The sequence below is a fragment of the Synchiropus splendidus genome, chromosome 13 (assembly GCF_027744825.2).
Source record: "Synchiropus splendidus isolate RoL2022-P1 chromosome 13, RoL_Sspl_1.0, whole genome shotgun sequence".
In the NCBI taxonomy this organism is placed as follows: Eukaryota; Metazoa; Chordata; class Actinopteri; order Syngnathiformes; family Callionymidae; genus Synchiropus; species Synchiropus splendidus.
In genome coordinates, this window is record NC_071346.1 from 7454799 (window position 1) to 7469518 (window position 14720).

The 14720-nt window shown below is 42.1% G+C and overlaps 3 protein-coding genes across 4 annotated transcripts; 2 read left to right on the top strand and 1 right to left on the bottom strand.

Moving 5' to 3' along the window:
* Positions 1–1475: 1475 nt before the first annotated feature.
* On the bottom strand, positions 1476–5251 carry LOC128770155 (semaphorin-4E-like). Of its 2 annotated transcripts, none has more exons than XM_053884476.1 (14): positions 5113–5251; positions 4894–5039; positions 4712–4774; positions 4533–4631; positions 4253–4352; positions 4096–4185; positions 3873–4024; positions 3562–3740; positions 3354–3492; positions 3018–3240; positions 2768–2883; positions 2536–2693; positions 2339–2391; positions 1476–2245 (listed from the first exon to the last, which is right to left on the bottom strand). In XM_053884476.1, the coding sequence occupies exons 1-14, from the start codon at positions 5201–5203 to the stop codon at positions 1746–1748; spliced, it is 2109 nt and encodes a 702-aa protein (XP_053740451.1). In that variant the 5' UTR covers positions 5204–5251; the 3' UTR covers positions 1476–1745. The 2 variants fall into 2 exon arrangements, with proteins under 2 accessions (XP_053740451.1, XP_053740449.1); XM_053884474.1 differs by having other exon boundaries at positions 3354–3495.
* A 1142-nt stretch (positions 5252–6393) lies between these two features.
* On the top strand, positions 6394–9453 carry LOC128769624 (gastrula zinc finger protein XlCGF17.1-like). The gene is made up of 2 exons (XM_053883508.1): positions 6394–6595; positions 7818–9453. Exons 1-2 carry the CDS (start codon positions 6523–6525, stop codon positions 8825–8827), a joined length of 1083 nt encoding a protein of 360 aa, XP_053739483.1. The 5' UTR covers positions 6394–6522; the 3' UTR covers positions 8828–9453.
* A 2836-nt stretch (positions 9454–12289) lies between these two features.
* Positions 12290–14614, top strand: LOC128769819 (gastrula zinc finger protein XlCGF48.2-like). The gene is made up of 2 exons (XM_053883822.1): positions 12290–12522; positions 13430–14614. The coding sequence occupies exons 1-2, from the start codon at positions 12297–12299 to the stop codon at positions 14278–14280; spliced, it is 1077 nt and encodes a 358-aa protein (XP_053739797.1). The 5' UTR covers positions 12290–12296; the 3' UTR covers positions 14281–14614.
* The last annotated feature ends 106 nt before the right edge of the window (positions 14615–14720 follow it).

Consider the following 14720-nt stretch of genomic DNA (forward strand, 5'->3'; position numbering starts at 1 on the left):
ATTTTGTCACTCGCTGTGTGACATCAGTGCTAACATTAAAGTGAAGGTAGACATCAGCAGTGCTAACACAACCGTCGTATTCCAGATGTTTGACTATATTCTGACATGGTATTTTATTAAACTGTTTATCCATCCGCTTGTCTGGCGTTGGGTTTTGGGGTGTTTAGCAGGAGTCAGATGGTCCAGATGTGGTAGGCACTTTCATATATGCCCTCGTGAGGAGATGTGCGGTGAGGGGTGCATTGTACCACCACACACCAGGTTGAGTTATCCACATGAAATACGCTGGTTCACACCAAAACTCAGCCAGATTTGTGAGAAAGAGGCAGCTCGCCTGAGTGGACACATGACCTGCTACATAGAAGGGAACTGGAGAAGGCTAAAGCGGTCCACTTCTCAGCCCCAGCCTCCATCCTGCAGCATCAGGATGCCCCCAGGAACCTACGCCAGGATCTTGTTCCTGGACAGCAGCCTTCAACACAAACTCTAAAGACAAGTCAGACCACAGTGACCCGTCTCACCCTGGAACTGAGTGTTTGTGCCTCTTTCCTCAGGTGACAGGCAGTCAGGACGAGACCTTCCCCCCACACAAGAAAAGTTTTCACCTTCGGCCAACAGACTCATGAAAACCTCAGTTTTTTTATTCATCACACAAAAGAAAAAAAAAAAGTCATTTTTACATTCTGAAGAGCAGAGAAGCTTCAGATACCCAGGAGCATCGAGGGATTTCTTCTCAGTTTGGACTTCCAGGAATGGGAAGGACAATAATGTGAGCCAAAATGACAAGGAAAAGGTGTCGATCAGGAGAGGTGTCATGACATTTTCAAGGTCAATGTACAGGTTATTGCGAACTGAAATTTCAGATGTATATCTCCAAGATCATGAATCTTCCACGTTCACATCGAGTCCCTGAAGGACGCCACTCAAGGTTTTGTGCAAAGGTATGGATCGAGGTCAATAAGGCATCCTTTGTGCAAACATTGGTTTAACACAACAACCCAACATCATTGATACTGATAAGAATATTCATTAGATAGCCTCAGAGGCACTGAGTGCTCAAAAGCATGGTAAGAGCATAACAACGAAAACACCTGCCCTGCAGAACAGCACCTGGCAACTCAGACCCTGACTTGGTGATTTTCTTTTTCCAGTTTGCTTGGGCATCTTTGAGAAAGTACTGCCATTAGAAACCCATTGTAGTGTCCCACTAGCATTCTCCATCATTGTACAGTAGATGCCCCTTCAGTGAGCACGACAGTTCTCTCCCAAGTATGTAGCCCAACACTCTTCGCTGCCGTGAACCACCTACAGTTCACAAACAGGGGAACTTAGTTTCAACATACATTACAGCCTTTGTTGATGATTGAGGAGGGGAATGCAGTCAATTCTCCTGTTTTGCTCATGATTTTAACCCAGTTAGCACGTTATTCTAATAAAACCAGAAAACATCACACAACAGTCAGTCTGCACAATCATCCAGTTTAAATCTTTATTGACATGAAATAATATAAAACCAAGATGTAATGAATATTTCAACAAAAACATTTTAAATGAGGAATTATTGTCAGTCAGTAAAAGCAACATAATAAACACAGTATCAGCATGACAAAAGTGTTTTTCTCTCTACACCTCAATAATGTTCCCAAGAGTAGCCGTATCTTAAAAAACAAGTATAAGACAAATATTAATGGATAGCAAATCGAAAATAAATACAGGTCTTGGAGCCGTTGGTTCACCTCTAAGAATTAGACTTCAGTGCAAATGTCTTCATTTTCTGGCTGATCCTTGCTGTTTGAGCATAGTGGAAATTCCTGATCTACATCTGATCCTGGTCTGCTGCAGATATGAGGAAGGCGCAAGTAACCTTTGTAGAAGTTCCAGATTAGGATCCCAAAGAAAGCCCAGATGGCCAGCACCAACCCAATCTGCTGAGCAAGGACAGGGTAATTGTACGGCTCAACCTGAGCTTCTCTGGTTTCTTCCTCGATGGTAACATTGTACTGGGCAATTACAGTTATGTATTCATCCTCTCTGGACCTCCCCACAGAGAGGCAGCGGTAGAGACCAGCGTCAGACTTTGAGACATTCAGGATGAACAGTCCATCTTCTAGCTCCAGACGACGAGGTGAAGAGACCAGTGGAGAATGATCTTTCTCCCACCTGATTGTAGCCAGCTTTGATTCTGAAGAGCAGAGAAGCTTCAGATACCCAGGAGGAGCGAGGGATTTCTCCTCAGTTTGGACTTCTAGGAATGGGGAAAAACAAAGGACAAACAAAAAACTTAATGCCCATGATTCTTGACTACTTTTGCAAAAGGGTTGGAGAAGTCTGTTCTCACCAGTTTTTGGACACAGAGAGACGTTGCCTTCTTTAACACTCTGGAGCAGGAGACTGAAAAACAAAGCAGGAAGCTTTCTTGTCTGAACAGTCATGTGGGTGCACACCATCGATTCTATGCTAATGAATCATGTTGTAGTGCACATTGACGTGATCCACCTTGAGCTCAGTGCCTCACATTTTGGACCAGAGTCTCACCTGGGTGCAGCAGACAGAGCAGTACATCGGCCAGCAGCTTGGTCCCAGCCACAGTAAGGGTCTCTGGCAAGAACACAGTCCACACAAGACAAAGATCTTCCACAGGAGGACGCTGACACCTGCACGACTCCAGAGTCTGAGCCTGCGTAGATCTGACGCTGCACACCAGAGAGAAACTCACATTTCAGGGTTGTAAATGAAAGAGAAGCTCAACACTCAGTGGAGTCATTACCCTGACGCTGGAGAACTTGAGAATCTTGATTGGCTCCGGGGTCTTAAAGACTTGAACTTCTTGGATGATGAACATCTCTCCATCGTAGTTGACTGCTTTAAGGATGGTTCCTTTCTCTGTCATGTGAGGAAACAAAGGTTTCAACCACTGTGGTCTTTTAGATTGGACCAAGACACATTACCACTTCCTGAGAGATGTTGGATGAAAGTTTAGATTTTTTTGTTATGAAGAGACAAACACATATACACACTTGTGCCGATGAACATCACATGATGGCTGTCGCCATCTGTCGTCTGAACTTGGTCGACGATGATGCGTGTGAATTCCCCTCTCTCTGTCACCAGTGACGCTTTCCCTCCTACTGGCTGGATGTTGTCCTTCATGATGAGATTCTTCTTTATTAGCTCAAGGGTCTCGGGTGGGAGGAGCAAACTCTGATTGATGCCAGCCTTCCGTGCTGCATTATCGATGCACTGAAGAGAAATGAACAGAACAAGGTTGCAGAATCAAAGGAGAAGCTGGAACTTTTACATACACTTTTCACAGCATTATATAGACTTGATCATTTTCATCACAGCACACTCACCGAGCCTGGTCGAGGCACTTGCAATGAGTCATTGTATGGTTCCCATCTATCCCAAATTCTGATCAAAACTGTTCCCTCAGAAAACTCTCTGCTGATGTCAGTCACACTGTAGACACACACTGCTGAGCCTGGTGATGACCTGCTGAAGAAAGAGTGTTGAGTGACAGTTGAGGAGGAACAGATTCTTCCTCAGGTGAAATATACGCACGTCTGTGATGTGAAGACAGCAAAGAACAGACATGACTTCCAGTCTTGTTGGGGGTCACACCAGCGGTAGCTGTCCTGGATTATATAAGGCCATTTGGACCCTGGAACTGGACATTGTAGTCTGGCCCGAATTAAGGACGTCCATCTTTGATGGAGAGAACCCTGACCTCCAAGGTCTCCCTGCAACATGAGCATGAGCAAAACAAACTTTACATACATGCAAACATTAAAAACACAAGAAGAATACTGCATCAGCGTCTCTAGTTATCATGGACATCATGTCATCGACACCATAAAAGCATCTGTTCCCACCTTGCAGACTCGAGCCACGCAGCTAAGAAGCGTGGGTTTGTAGGTTTGATAGTCCACACCTTTCTCACTGAAGAACAGGTAGATCTTGTCATCATCTCCAGTGTCACTGTTTTCACTCTCAGGAATCATCTCCATGGCCACAAATTTGGGATCTGGACACAGTGAATGTGATGAGGATTTGAGAGCTGATGTTTACTACACCTGACTCTGAAGCTTTGTTTACCAGAGAAAGTGTTTTTGTATCCTAATGTCCGCACAAAGTTTGGAGGACTTCGTGAAAAGACAGATTCAGTGGCTGAGTACACATCGTCTCCTTGAAAGGAAATACAACTTCAGACAAAACACTGATCATCAACATGAATATTTTAAATCCTCCTCACCGATCATGAGTGAGGCAGAGCTCTCAGAAGGATCAGATGGACACATGTATGTTCCACTTTCTTCTTTCCCCTCAAGAGTCAACTTCCCATCCACGTATGACTGCAAAGGCATCGATGGAGAAGTTAAGTATCATGATGTAGCAACACAATCATCACAATGTCACAGGTTCTACAGCTATGGATTTCAAAGCAGGTTCTCTTCAGAGGCATCAAGGCATCAAAGGCATCAAGAGTAATGCTGTCATTCCTAAGCATCATTGGACACAGACACAGGTCTCACCATGTGATCACACCGTGGATTAAATGCATTGGTTCCACACACAAACATCCGGTCGTCCTGAGTTTTCAGGAGGGTTTTGATCTGGTTCCTGCAGTAAGTCTGTTGAGTCATGAAACCAAAGCAAAAACCTCAAACGTTCAGTTCTGCCCACAAATAAGAAAACACACATCACAACTTACAGCTGCACGGATGGTTTTAGCTTCACACTTCAAGACCTGCTGCGGTGTCACGTCCCATTTCACCTGGAACAGTTTCATCAGGTGAAAGTGTTGAGCAGCAAACAGGAAGAGAGAATCACAGAGGCATAAAAACAATAAAATCAGTGACACGTTTCAGATTATTGCTGCAAAAACATCCTCACTGAGTCGTTTTTCTTGGAGATGTCATTGAGGTGGAGGGCGTACAGCATCCCGCTGGCACCCACCACCAGCAGGTCCAGGTCCTCCCTCAGCAGCATGGTGGAGTAGTCGAACACTCCCTCCTCATGAAACGTGTGAGTATTGTCACCTTGGCAGACAAAAAGAAAGTGTCGGAAACATTGGACAAACATCCAGAGTGGTGTGTCAAGTGTGTGACTCACTGTCATAAGGCAGGAATCTGCGAGGCTCCAGTGTTGAGGCCAGAGGCAGCAGCAGCAGCAGGAACAACAAGAAGGGCTGGAGTGGAGTCATCAAGTCTGTGTTGATGATGTTCCGGCTCCTTCTGGTGCAAAGAGCAAACAGTGGCTACCAGATGCCGACGAACGTCACTATATATTGTAACAGACATGAAAGCCATAAAAGACTGATTCTGTCAAGGAAAACCATCACAGTTCAAAGAAACAGAAGAATATGTTCTTTCTTAGAAGCTTATTTACCAAATGATGCTGCAGCTTTGTTTGTCATCTGATCAAGTGCTGACACGAACAATGCTGACTCATCACATATCATCATTAATTGTTTCACAGAATTGAAAGACAAAATGCACAAAAATACACACAAAAGTATGTTTCAAAACATGCTACTACTCTCATGCAAGAACATAAAAACAAGATATACTGTGATTTGTGGAGTAATTTATTCAAATAAACTCATTGGGACCCACTTTAATTTGGAAAGCCAGCAGAACAGCAGAGATGTAATTCAGCACTTTCTTGAGCGATAGAAAAGTTACATCAAAAAAATTACATCAGCACTTTAATGTATATATATATATATATATATATATATATATATATATATATATATATATATATATATATATATAATGTACATATACATTATATATAATATACAATTATATATATATATATCCTTGTTGAATTAATCGCATACTTTTAATCAGTATGCGATTAATTCAACAAGGAACAAGAAACACATAAACCGGCAGCAGAGATGTAATTCAGCACTTTCTTGAGCGATAGAAAAGTTACATCAAAAAAATTACATCAGCACTTTAATGTATATATATATATATATATATATATATATATATATATATATATATATATATATATATATATATATATATATATATATAATGTACATATACATTATATATAATATACAATTATATATATATATCCTTGTTGAATTAATCGCATACTTTTAATCAGTATGCGATTAATTCAACAAGGAACAAGAAACACATAAACCATTGTATTAAAATAAAGAACTGTTCAAGTTACATGACATTTTACAATACCGAATTCGAATTCAAGGGAACATTGAAATATGCCATTAAAGTATTTGCTTTTTCCAAATTATAACGTCATCAGAAAGATCGCCAGTGACATTTAGTGCGGTAAAAACTTTTTGTTTATCAATCACAATATATTTACTTAAGTGGAACGCAGTTCGCTTTAACGGCAGTGGCCGGAAGCTGAATTTGTGACACCAGCGGAAGTAAACAGACAAAGAAGCGCCACGGAGTTAACTGTGAGATTCTTCGTTGCAAAAAAAAAAAAAAAAACATATATATTTGTGATTCCTGAAACGACAACTGGACTGGGATGGATAGGCAACAGGACGCAGAGGATCACTGCGGGGTTCTGAATTTAAACTTAAAAGCTGCGGCCCAGTCAGGTGAGGAGAGAGGGTCGTCCAGGCGAACGCAAACACACTTAAGTCATTCATGTCTGTATCACACTTGTGCTTGTGTTGCCTTTTGTTCACCAGACAAAGTATTATCGAGGTCAATATGACGAAATTCATCGACGTTGAAATAATGCGTATGTCAGTATTGTAATTTTAGCAGAAAGACCTGTACGCAAAATACTGATTGTCGGCTGCAAAAGAAAAAAATAACTTTCTTTTTCCAATGAAATGACTCGTCTTTGTAATAGCAACTATATCTTCGTGTTCCAGTGTTGTCAACCAAGAGTTTATTCCTATACGGACGTGTGCAGTGTTGACCAAGCTACTTTGCTAGAGTTAGTTTGAACGAGCTACATTTAGTTTGTGCAAATGCATCTTAAACTGCTGCGAACTTAAGCGTCTTTTACTCATTGCACTCATGTCTGAGAATATATCAACAACCGGCAGATGCTCAAATATGACCTCGGTTGGCACTTTGGGTTTGTGGAATGTGGCTGCAGGGTTTCACATAACGTACATGTTCCATATTAGCCTAGTGGTTATTCACTTCTTTGGCATGAATTTGCCTCATGTCCTCTTGAATCCACCGCGGTTGAGAGAGCCACAACTGGAGGTGCACTGAGGAGTGCATTTCACACTGTGTAGGTGGATAGTACTGAATGAAATTTAAGGAATATGTGTTTTTCTTTTAGAGAAAAGAAGAATAAATTACGCGAGACAACTGTCGCTTTACACATGCAGACAGATGCCTCACACAAAGCAGCCCAATGTTCATTTTCAAACTGACAGTGGGCTGGTCCGATCATAGGCATACATCCCTCAGCACAGGGTGGGAGTCTCTATGGTAGCTGTCGCATGTGAGACTGGAGCTAAACGTGGGACGGAAGCTTATGTAGCTTATGAGGATGTGTAGAGGTAGGGGGACTCCCTATGCTGAGAGAAAAACGTTTTGGGAGCCATGTTTGCTGTTGACCTTGAAGGGGCATTAAACAATTTGCAAACATTTTTTTGTCATTGAATGTTTCAGTGTGGAAAGAGTCCTGCTTCCTGCAGTCTTCTTCTCAATACCCAGCCGTGTTCAGCAGCATTTAATTTCTTCCAAAGTGTTTTGGATGTAGTAGATACTTGTACAATGATTTTGGCTCCATGTCGCCAAATGCACAAGCTGAACTACATGCTCTCATTCTTTTGTATGTTTCTGTCACTGCAGGTGTCCAACTGCAACCATTGAGCAAAGATGACGCTCCTCTCCTGAGGCCGGACTGGAGCTGCTGGGTGGACCGGGAGGAACAAGAACCTTCAGAGGGAGATGAGGAAGATGATGCCTCAGAGTTACCTTTGAATATGGTTGTTAAGAATGAATTGGAGGAGGATGAAGCTCCTGATCAAAATGAGGAGGAATCAGCGTCCAGTAGCTCAAGTCAACATGCGAAAACTAAAACTAGTGGAGACGACTGTGGAGACTCAGAGCACACAAAGAGCTCAGATCCACTTTTGAGCGCTGACCAGCAGAGGGTACTCTCCTCTGAATCAGACAGTGAAAATAGTGACAATTGGAAGGAAGCCACTAACGCTCAATCTAAATGTGAAGATGATCCAGGAGTCTCTGTTAGTGAGGAAACCAATAATGCTTATGACAAGTCACTGATTTGCCCTGGATGTGGGAAAAGATGTTCTTCCAGGTCTGGACTGACTCTGCACAGAAAGACCTGCGTGGGAGACTCGTTGGCATGTTTGTTTTGTGGAAAGTGTTTTGCCAAGACAAGAAATCTTGAGATTCACACAAGGATTCACACGGGAGAGAAGATGTTCCACTGCTCAGAGTGTGAAAAGTGTTTCAACAGGAGAGATCATCTCAAAACTCACATGAAAATCCATACAGGGGAGAAACCGTTTCGCTGCTCGGAGTGTGGTCAGTGTTTCATTGAGAAAGGAGATCTGAAAAGACACACGAGGATTCACACCGGAGAGAAACCCTTCTCTTGTTCAGAGTGTGGCCATTCTTTTTATCAGAGTGGAACTCTGACCACTCACATGAGAATCCACACAGGAGAAAAACCATTCACCTGCTCAGAGTGTGGTAAATGTTTTAATCGGAAGCAAAACCTTAAGGCTCACATGAGAATTCACACAGGTGAGAAACCTTACGCTTGCTCATTATGTGACAAATGTTTCGCTGAGAGCGGAGATCTGAAGAAACACGTAAAACGACATCATTAGAGATGTTTGTGATTATCATGAATGTTTTCTGTGAAACATGAAAGGTGAGCTCATTAGAGGTTTAAGGAAGAAGGAACAGTATTTTTGCTGCCACAGCTGAAGCTGAGCTAGGTTATAGGTAAGTGTTTAAATGTTACGGGTGCTGAAGTAGTGCTTACAAGTCAGTTGTCAAGAGACGGAGCTTCGGGCAATGTGCATGCAGTTTTGAGAGTTTATCTGAAACATGGCTGAAGAAGAATCCCTCAATGAACAGAGCTGAAAACGCATGACTAGAAATCAAAGTTTCGGCAACACAGATATGGTGAGAGAATTAAGTGTTTTGTGATTATGTTCCTGAATTTCAATCAGTGGGCAGTGAACCATAAATATAACACGAAGCAATGATTGACAGTTATTTAGAAATGTATGGTTTCTAATGCTTTCACTGCTGATATTTTGACATGGAAAAAATCATGGTGGCGAGTACATTTCAGTTCACGTGTGGAACTCGATTTAATATAATGCCATTCATGCTGCTTTGTCATGATGATTCATTCTCTAATCTATATTGTTGACCAATCACTACAGTGTCTGGAAAATAAGATTATTTGAATTGCGTTGTTTCAGGTATATAAACTGACAATTAACCTGCTTTTATGAATAAAAAATGAAATATTTATCTGTTGATTCATTTTTATTATTGATAAACTATTCAGTGTTTGTTGTCACTCTTGGCTCACGTCTGAGAAACGTACAAAAAATAAAGACGTGAATATCGTATTTTGCCTAAAAATACCCCAAATCTGGACTTGGTTTTTAAATGCGTCAGGGTTGAAGCTCTTCTAGATTTGCGTGCACTTGCGTATGTTGTTAAATGAGTGTAATGTGTTTTACAATCTACGGTTGCAGAGTAACTTCCCTTGCCTTGACACCGCAACTCAACTTGAGTGACGATTTCAGAACAATAATAGTGAGACACTGGGAAAAGTGTCTCACTACACACGTCTGGGAAAGAAGAAACATGACCGTGTCCAGTGCCAACTCCAGGAATAACCTTTTGAAAAACTTTGTTCATGGTCCTCACGATCAGCTTCATCTTCATCTTCGAGCAGACTTCCACCGAGTTGCAGGAGGAGATGAGCTGCCAGCGAAAACAGATGCAAGCAGTGCATCTTCAGAACAACAGAGGTTCGTACCAAAATGAAGTCTGTCCACCCACTAATGTAGCATCGTCTTGACTATTTACAGTGAGGGTCAGTTGTTGAGCAATACATTATATGGGCTATTTAACAGGACACACGACCACTCAACACTCTTTTACTTTTGCTTCACCTCTACGCTTTATTTCCTTCAGACTGAGTGACATTTGGGTTGGGTTGGGTTGGGCATGGTGTTCAGACAACCGACATAGTTTCTTATCTCATATCTGTCCCCCATTTTAATGTTTCGTCCCTACAGATGTTCAGGTGTTATTGCACAGTGCAGTGGATCCTGAGTGGCCTTACATTAAAGAAGAACAAGACAGAGATGAGTTTCCATTTGATATCGTTGTGAAGAGCAGAGATGGGTGTTTGGATCTTTGTCAGAAGGCAGAGGAGTCTTCAACCAGTAGCTCACTTCAGCACGCAAAGACAGAAGGGGACAGAGACTACTGTGAATCTGAACCTGCTACCTGCTGTTCCCCTCAATGGCAGAGGTCGCCAGTTCCAATGACACTGAGGATAGTGAACACTGGAGTAACACTCAATCCAGACTTGTCAGCCACTGAGAAGACAAATGATGCTGATGACAAGTCCCTGACCTGCTCAGGTTGTGGGCAGTGATGTTGCTCAAAGACCGGACTGACTTGTCACAGACAATGATGCAGAGGAGACAAACTGCTGTGTTTGATATGTGGAAAGTCTTTCACCGAATGTGGGAGATTATAAGCTCATGTGAGAATTCACACTGGAGAGACCCTATTTCTGCTTCAAGTGTGGTCAGAGTTTTCATCAGAGAAACGCTCTGAAAAGTCACATGCAAATCCAGACCGGGGAGAAACCATACTGCTGCTCACAGTGCAGGAACTGTTTCAACCAGAGGAATAACTTGAAGACTCACATGGGCATTCACACAAAAAAGAAGCCATTGAGCTGCTCACAGTGCAATATGAGTTTTAGTCTGCAAAACTATCTGAAGAAGCACACGAGGATCTGCACAGGAGAGAAACCCTTATGCTGCTCCAAATGTGGCAGACGTTTCAAACTGAACGTCCACAAAAAAAATCCACATGAGAACTCACTCAGGGGCAAAACCATTTCTGTGCTCTGAACGTGGGAAGTGTTTAACTTCTTCTAGTCATCTGAAGAGACATGAGCGGTGCCGCGCGCAAGAGTGTCTTTTGTCTTCCCAATAGAAACATATAGTGTGGCATTGGTGTTGTGGGTGTTTGAAACTGGCTTGTAAATTGAAGATTTTCAAGCCCTGACTGAAGTGTGGTGGTGACCACTGATCTACACCAGAAGGAGCTCGTGTTTAAAAAACTAGTGACGTAAAATCTGGACCCTGGAAATGTACTGTGTCCTCTGAAGGTACATATCACTCTTGATGAAGGTCTGAATGTGTGTTCTCAATGTATTTTACCACTCTAAAAGCCTCCATTTTTTGTATTATTATGTAGTTCAATGAGGCATTATCACACTCAATTAATTATTAATAAAAATTATTTAAAAAATAATTAATGACTCCAAAAAAAACTCCAGTCAGTTGTGAAATAAACACCACTTTGATGTTTCTAATGTGCTAAATTCTGGTGATTTTACAAGTCAAAATGGACGATAAAAAGAGCGGGAGACTTTATTTATAAGTCCAATGAAATCTTTCTCCAGGCATTTTCTGTGAACTGGAAAAAGTAACAACCAGTTCGTCCTTTTCCTCAGAAAACGCCCTTTACATCACTTATTGCTCCATTGTGTAACATTTAAATAGTCAAGTTGGAAATGATTTCTATGTTATTCGCTCTAATTCGATTTGTATTTGCATGGACATGAAGAGTATTACAAAGCATATTGCAAAAATGAGCATTTCCACCCACATTTATTTCTGAGTTGTTCAATGTGACATATATTGTTTCAGTTAAGATGAAACATTAATGTTTTTGTTAAACTGACACTAGAAAAAGTCTTAATTGTTCACTTTAATTGGGAAAACTCCATTCTTTTCTTCAATATTCAGTACATCTTGAAGCCACCAGGTGCCAGTATGTGGTCACGAAACAATCATTCATTTCATCCATCCGCGTTTACACATTTCTAAAGAGAACGGTTACAATTATTAGCAAAAGAAGACGTTAGTAAATGTCCCCGATGTGAACTTATATTGTGTAGGTGTGTAGGTAAACTTGAGTCCCGATCCAGAGCGCCATACCACTAGGTGGCGGCAATGCACAAAGCAGTTGTTTACAATCCGCCATGGAACTCAGAGAAGAAGAAAGAAGACGTCGCCATTCGAGATGGCCGCCCTGACAGGAGAAGGTTCTTCCGACTTCATTATCGGCTCCAAAACAACTAGAATGTCTACGGTCTTGAACTTCAGACGGTTCGTCAATGATCGCCTCGCCGCTGCTGCCAGAGAAATCTTCGGTGTGTTCGAGCAAACCGTCGCAGAGTTGGAGAAGGAACTGGAACGCCAGCAAAAAGCGCAGGCTGTAGAAACTGCGGTCCTTCGGAACACGTCAGGTTCGTACAACCAAAGAAAAGTGTTTTTTTGCTCTTAGAAAGTCAGCTTTCCTTCGCCCTTCTGTTTAGAACAATAAAAATGCAACACTTTAACGTTAACACTTTCATTCCTTTACTAATAATAAACACATTTATACATCTATCATCTCACAGGCGTTTTTTCTCGTTTATTGTTGCTGTTATAGAAAATGGGAAAAGACAGTTTACTCAATTTTTATTTTTATTTTTCTACATTCCTTCCCCACCGGGAGTTTTCCCTGGCATCTCGCCTGTCAGTGTCCAGCAGGGCTCAGCCCGATTACTGGCATCGGCAGCTGCATCACTCATCTCTCCATCCAACCCGGAAATAATGGCAATAAATGTCACCAATCCGTGGCATTTACTGGCAATTTTACAGACATCAAACAACTTAATGTTGGCTAGTGGCGTCGATGTTTTGAAATGTCATGGATATGAGGAGGAATGACGAGGGTTTGTGGCATTTTAAATGGCATCTCTCGCCCCTTTCTGCAATGCCTTGACAATTGATGATGCCAGGAATCGGGTTCGACCTACATTCACATTTCTATAAATAGGGCGTCTAATTACTTGTAGCATTTTTGTTTTCATCTACAGTGACTAGTTTCTTTGTTCTTTTTGGGCGTAGCCTTTCTGCGCTCCACAAGGACTTATTATTTTTCATTAAAGTATTGGAAGCATCTTCAGAAATTCCAGTGAAGAGGCAGCGATACTTCAAGTAGCTGTGAAGTATTATTATCACTAGCTTGTTGTTTCAATAGATGCTCGGTTCTAGACTGTCATTTGTGAGTATCAGTGGTGTAGTTATGTGCAACTGCTGTGTATTAATTATTGAACGCATTACATCTCTGGATGCCATAAAGTGATTTAGGTGTTGGTGTCCCGGCAGATGTGCAGCAGCTGCTAGTGAATCCAGACCAGCTTCCCCATGGGCAGCAGGATTTGAACTTTAGTCTTGACCAGGTGAAAGAGGAGCGTCCACACAGAAGAGAAGAAGAGCAGAAGTTTCCCTTCAATATTTTGGTGGTAAAGGTGGGCGATGAGCGGGCTGCCAAACTCCCTGTTGAGAGTGAACATGGAACTCGGCCTTCGCCGCTTCTCCAGAAACAGGGGGAGCTCTACTCGAGCCAAGCAATGCCAACAGTCCTTGATGGAGTGTGTGAAGAACCAGAACCAGCCAGCAACTTAAATGGGGATTCACCTCTGCACACGGAATATTCCACAGATGACAGTAAAGACTGGTTGGAAATGCAGGTCCTTGAATCTGTCGGTGAGAAAAGAAATCACCCTGGTGATAAGTCGCTGACCTGCTCTCGATGTGGAAGAGCATTCAGTTTTCAAGAAGCTCTTGCTGAACACCGGACGACGTGCAGCGGTAAAAACCTATTTTGCTCTTTTTGTGGCCAAGGGTTCACCAGGAGAGAAGAGCTGAGGAGCCACGTGATTTGTCACACGAGAGACATGCCAAACAGTTGTTTAGAGCCGACGGCTAGTTTTTCATCCACTGGCAGCAGCGTGGCCAACTGCAGTGGGAAAAAACGGTTCTGTTGCTCAGAATGTGGGAAGTGGTTCACACAGGTGGGAGTCCTGAACCGCCACAAGAGAATTCACACAGGGGAAACACCATTCGGCTGCTCAGGATGTGGTCGACGATTCAGGCGGAAAGATGAGATGCTGAGACACCAGCGAAATCACAAAGAGAGAAACCAGGACTCTGTTCAGAATATTCAGCAGACTTAGTAAATATATATTGTATATAAAACAAAAATATTGTTGATGTTTATTCATTGATCATCACATTTGCTTTGAACAATTTTGTGTGTTTAAGCCCAGAGAGAGCAGTTTGCTATCGGCTTGTCTATTCTAACTTTTGGGTCAACCACATTGTATAAATACAATTTGACAATTCTGTTTCCTGCCAACAAAGACGCACTGAAGGGTAAATAATGGTGTGTAATTAACACAGAATGAGGAAGAGAAACCTGTTTGTTTGTTCTCGTAATCATGCCTGCATGCTGTCACTTTTATGAAACTGTTTTAATGCATTTTGAAGTAATAAAACTGGAAAAGAGGAAAGCGGGAAAGAGTTGTTGAGTTCTCTTTATTCATGTAAACAGTACGAGATGGTTGTGGGTGCTAATGCTGATGAAAAACCACACACACACGACAAAATGTGAACC

Bases quoted from the DNA above. Each gene is read 5' to 3' on its own strand.
- LOC128769819 (XM_053883822.1), top strand. From the start codon at position 12,297: ATGGCCGCCCTGACAGGAGAAGGTTCTTCCGACTTCATTATCGGCTCC. The intron at 12,523-13,429 runs GTTCGTACAACC...GTGTCCCGGCAG, and splicing joins GGTCCTTCGGAACACGTCAG to ATGTGCAGCAGCTGCTAGTG.
- LOC128770155 (XM_053884474.1), bottom strand. From the start codon at position 5,203: ATGACTCCACTCCAGCCCTTCTTGTTGTTCCTGCTGCTGCTGCTGCCT. The intron at 4,632-4,711 runs GTAAGTTGTGAT...ATGACTCAACAG, and splicing joins CTAAAACCATCCGTGCAGCT to ACTTACTGCAGGAACCAGAT. The intron at 4,025-4,095 runs GTAAACAAAGCT...CACTGTGTCCAG, and splicing joins ATACAAAAACACTTTCTCTG to ATCCCAAATTTGTGGCCATG.
- LOC128769624 (XM_053883508.1), top strand. From the start codon at position 6,523: ATGGATAGGCAACAGGACGCAGAGGATCACTGCGGGGTTCTGAATTTA. The intron at 6,596-7,817 runs GTGAGGAGAGAG...CTGTCACTGCAG, and splicing joins AAAAGCTGCGGCCCAGTCAG to GTGTCCAACTGCAACCATTG.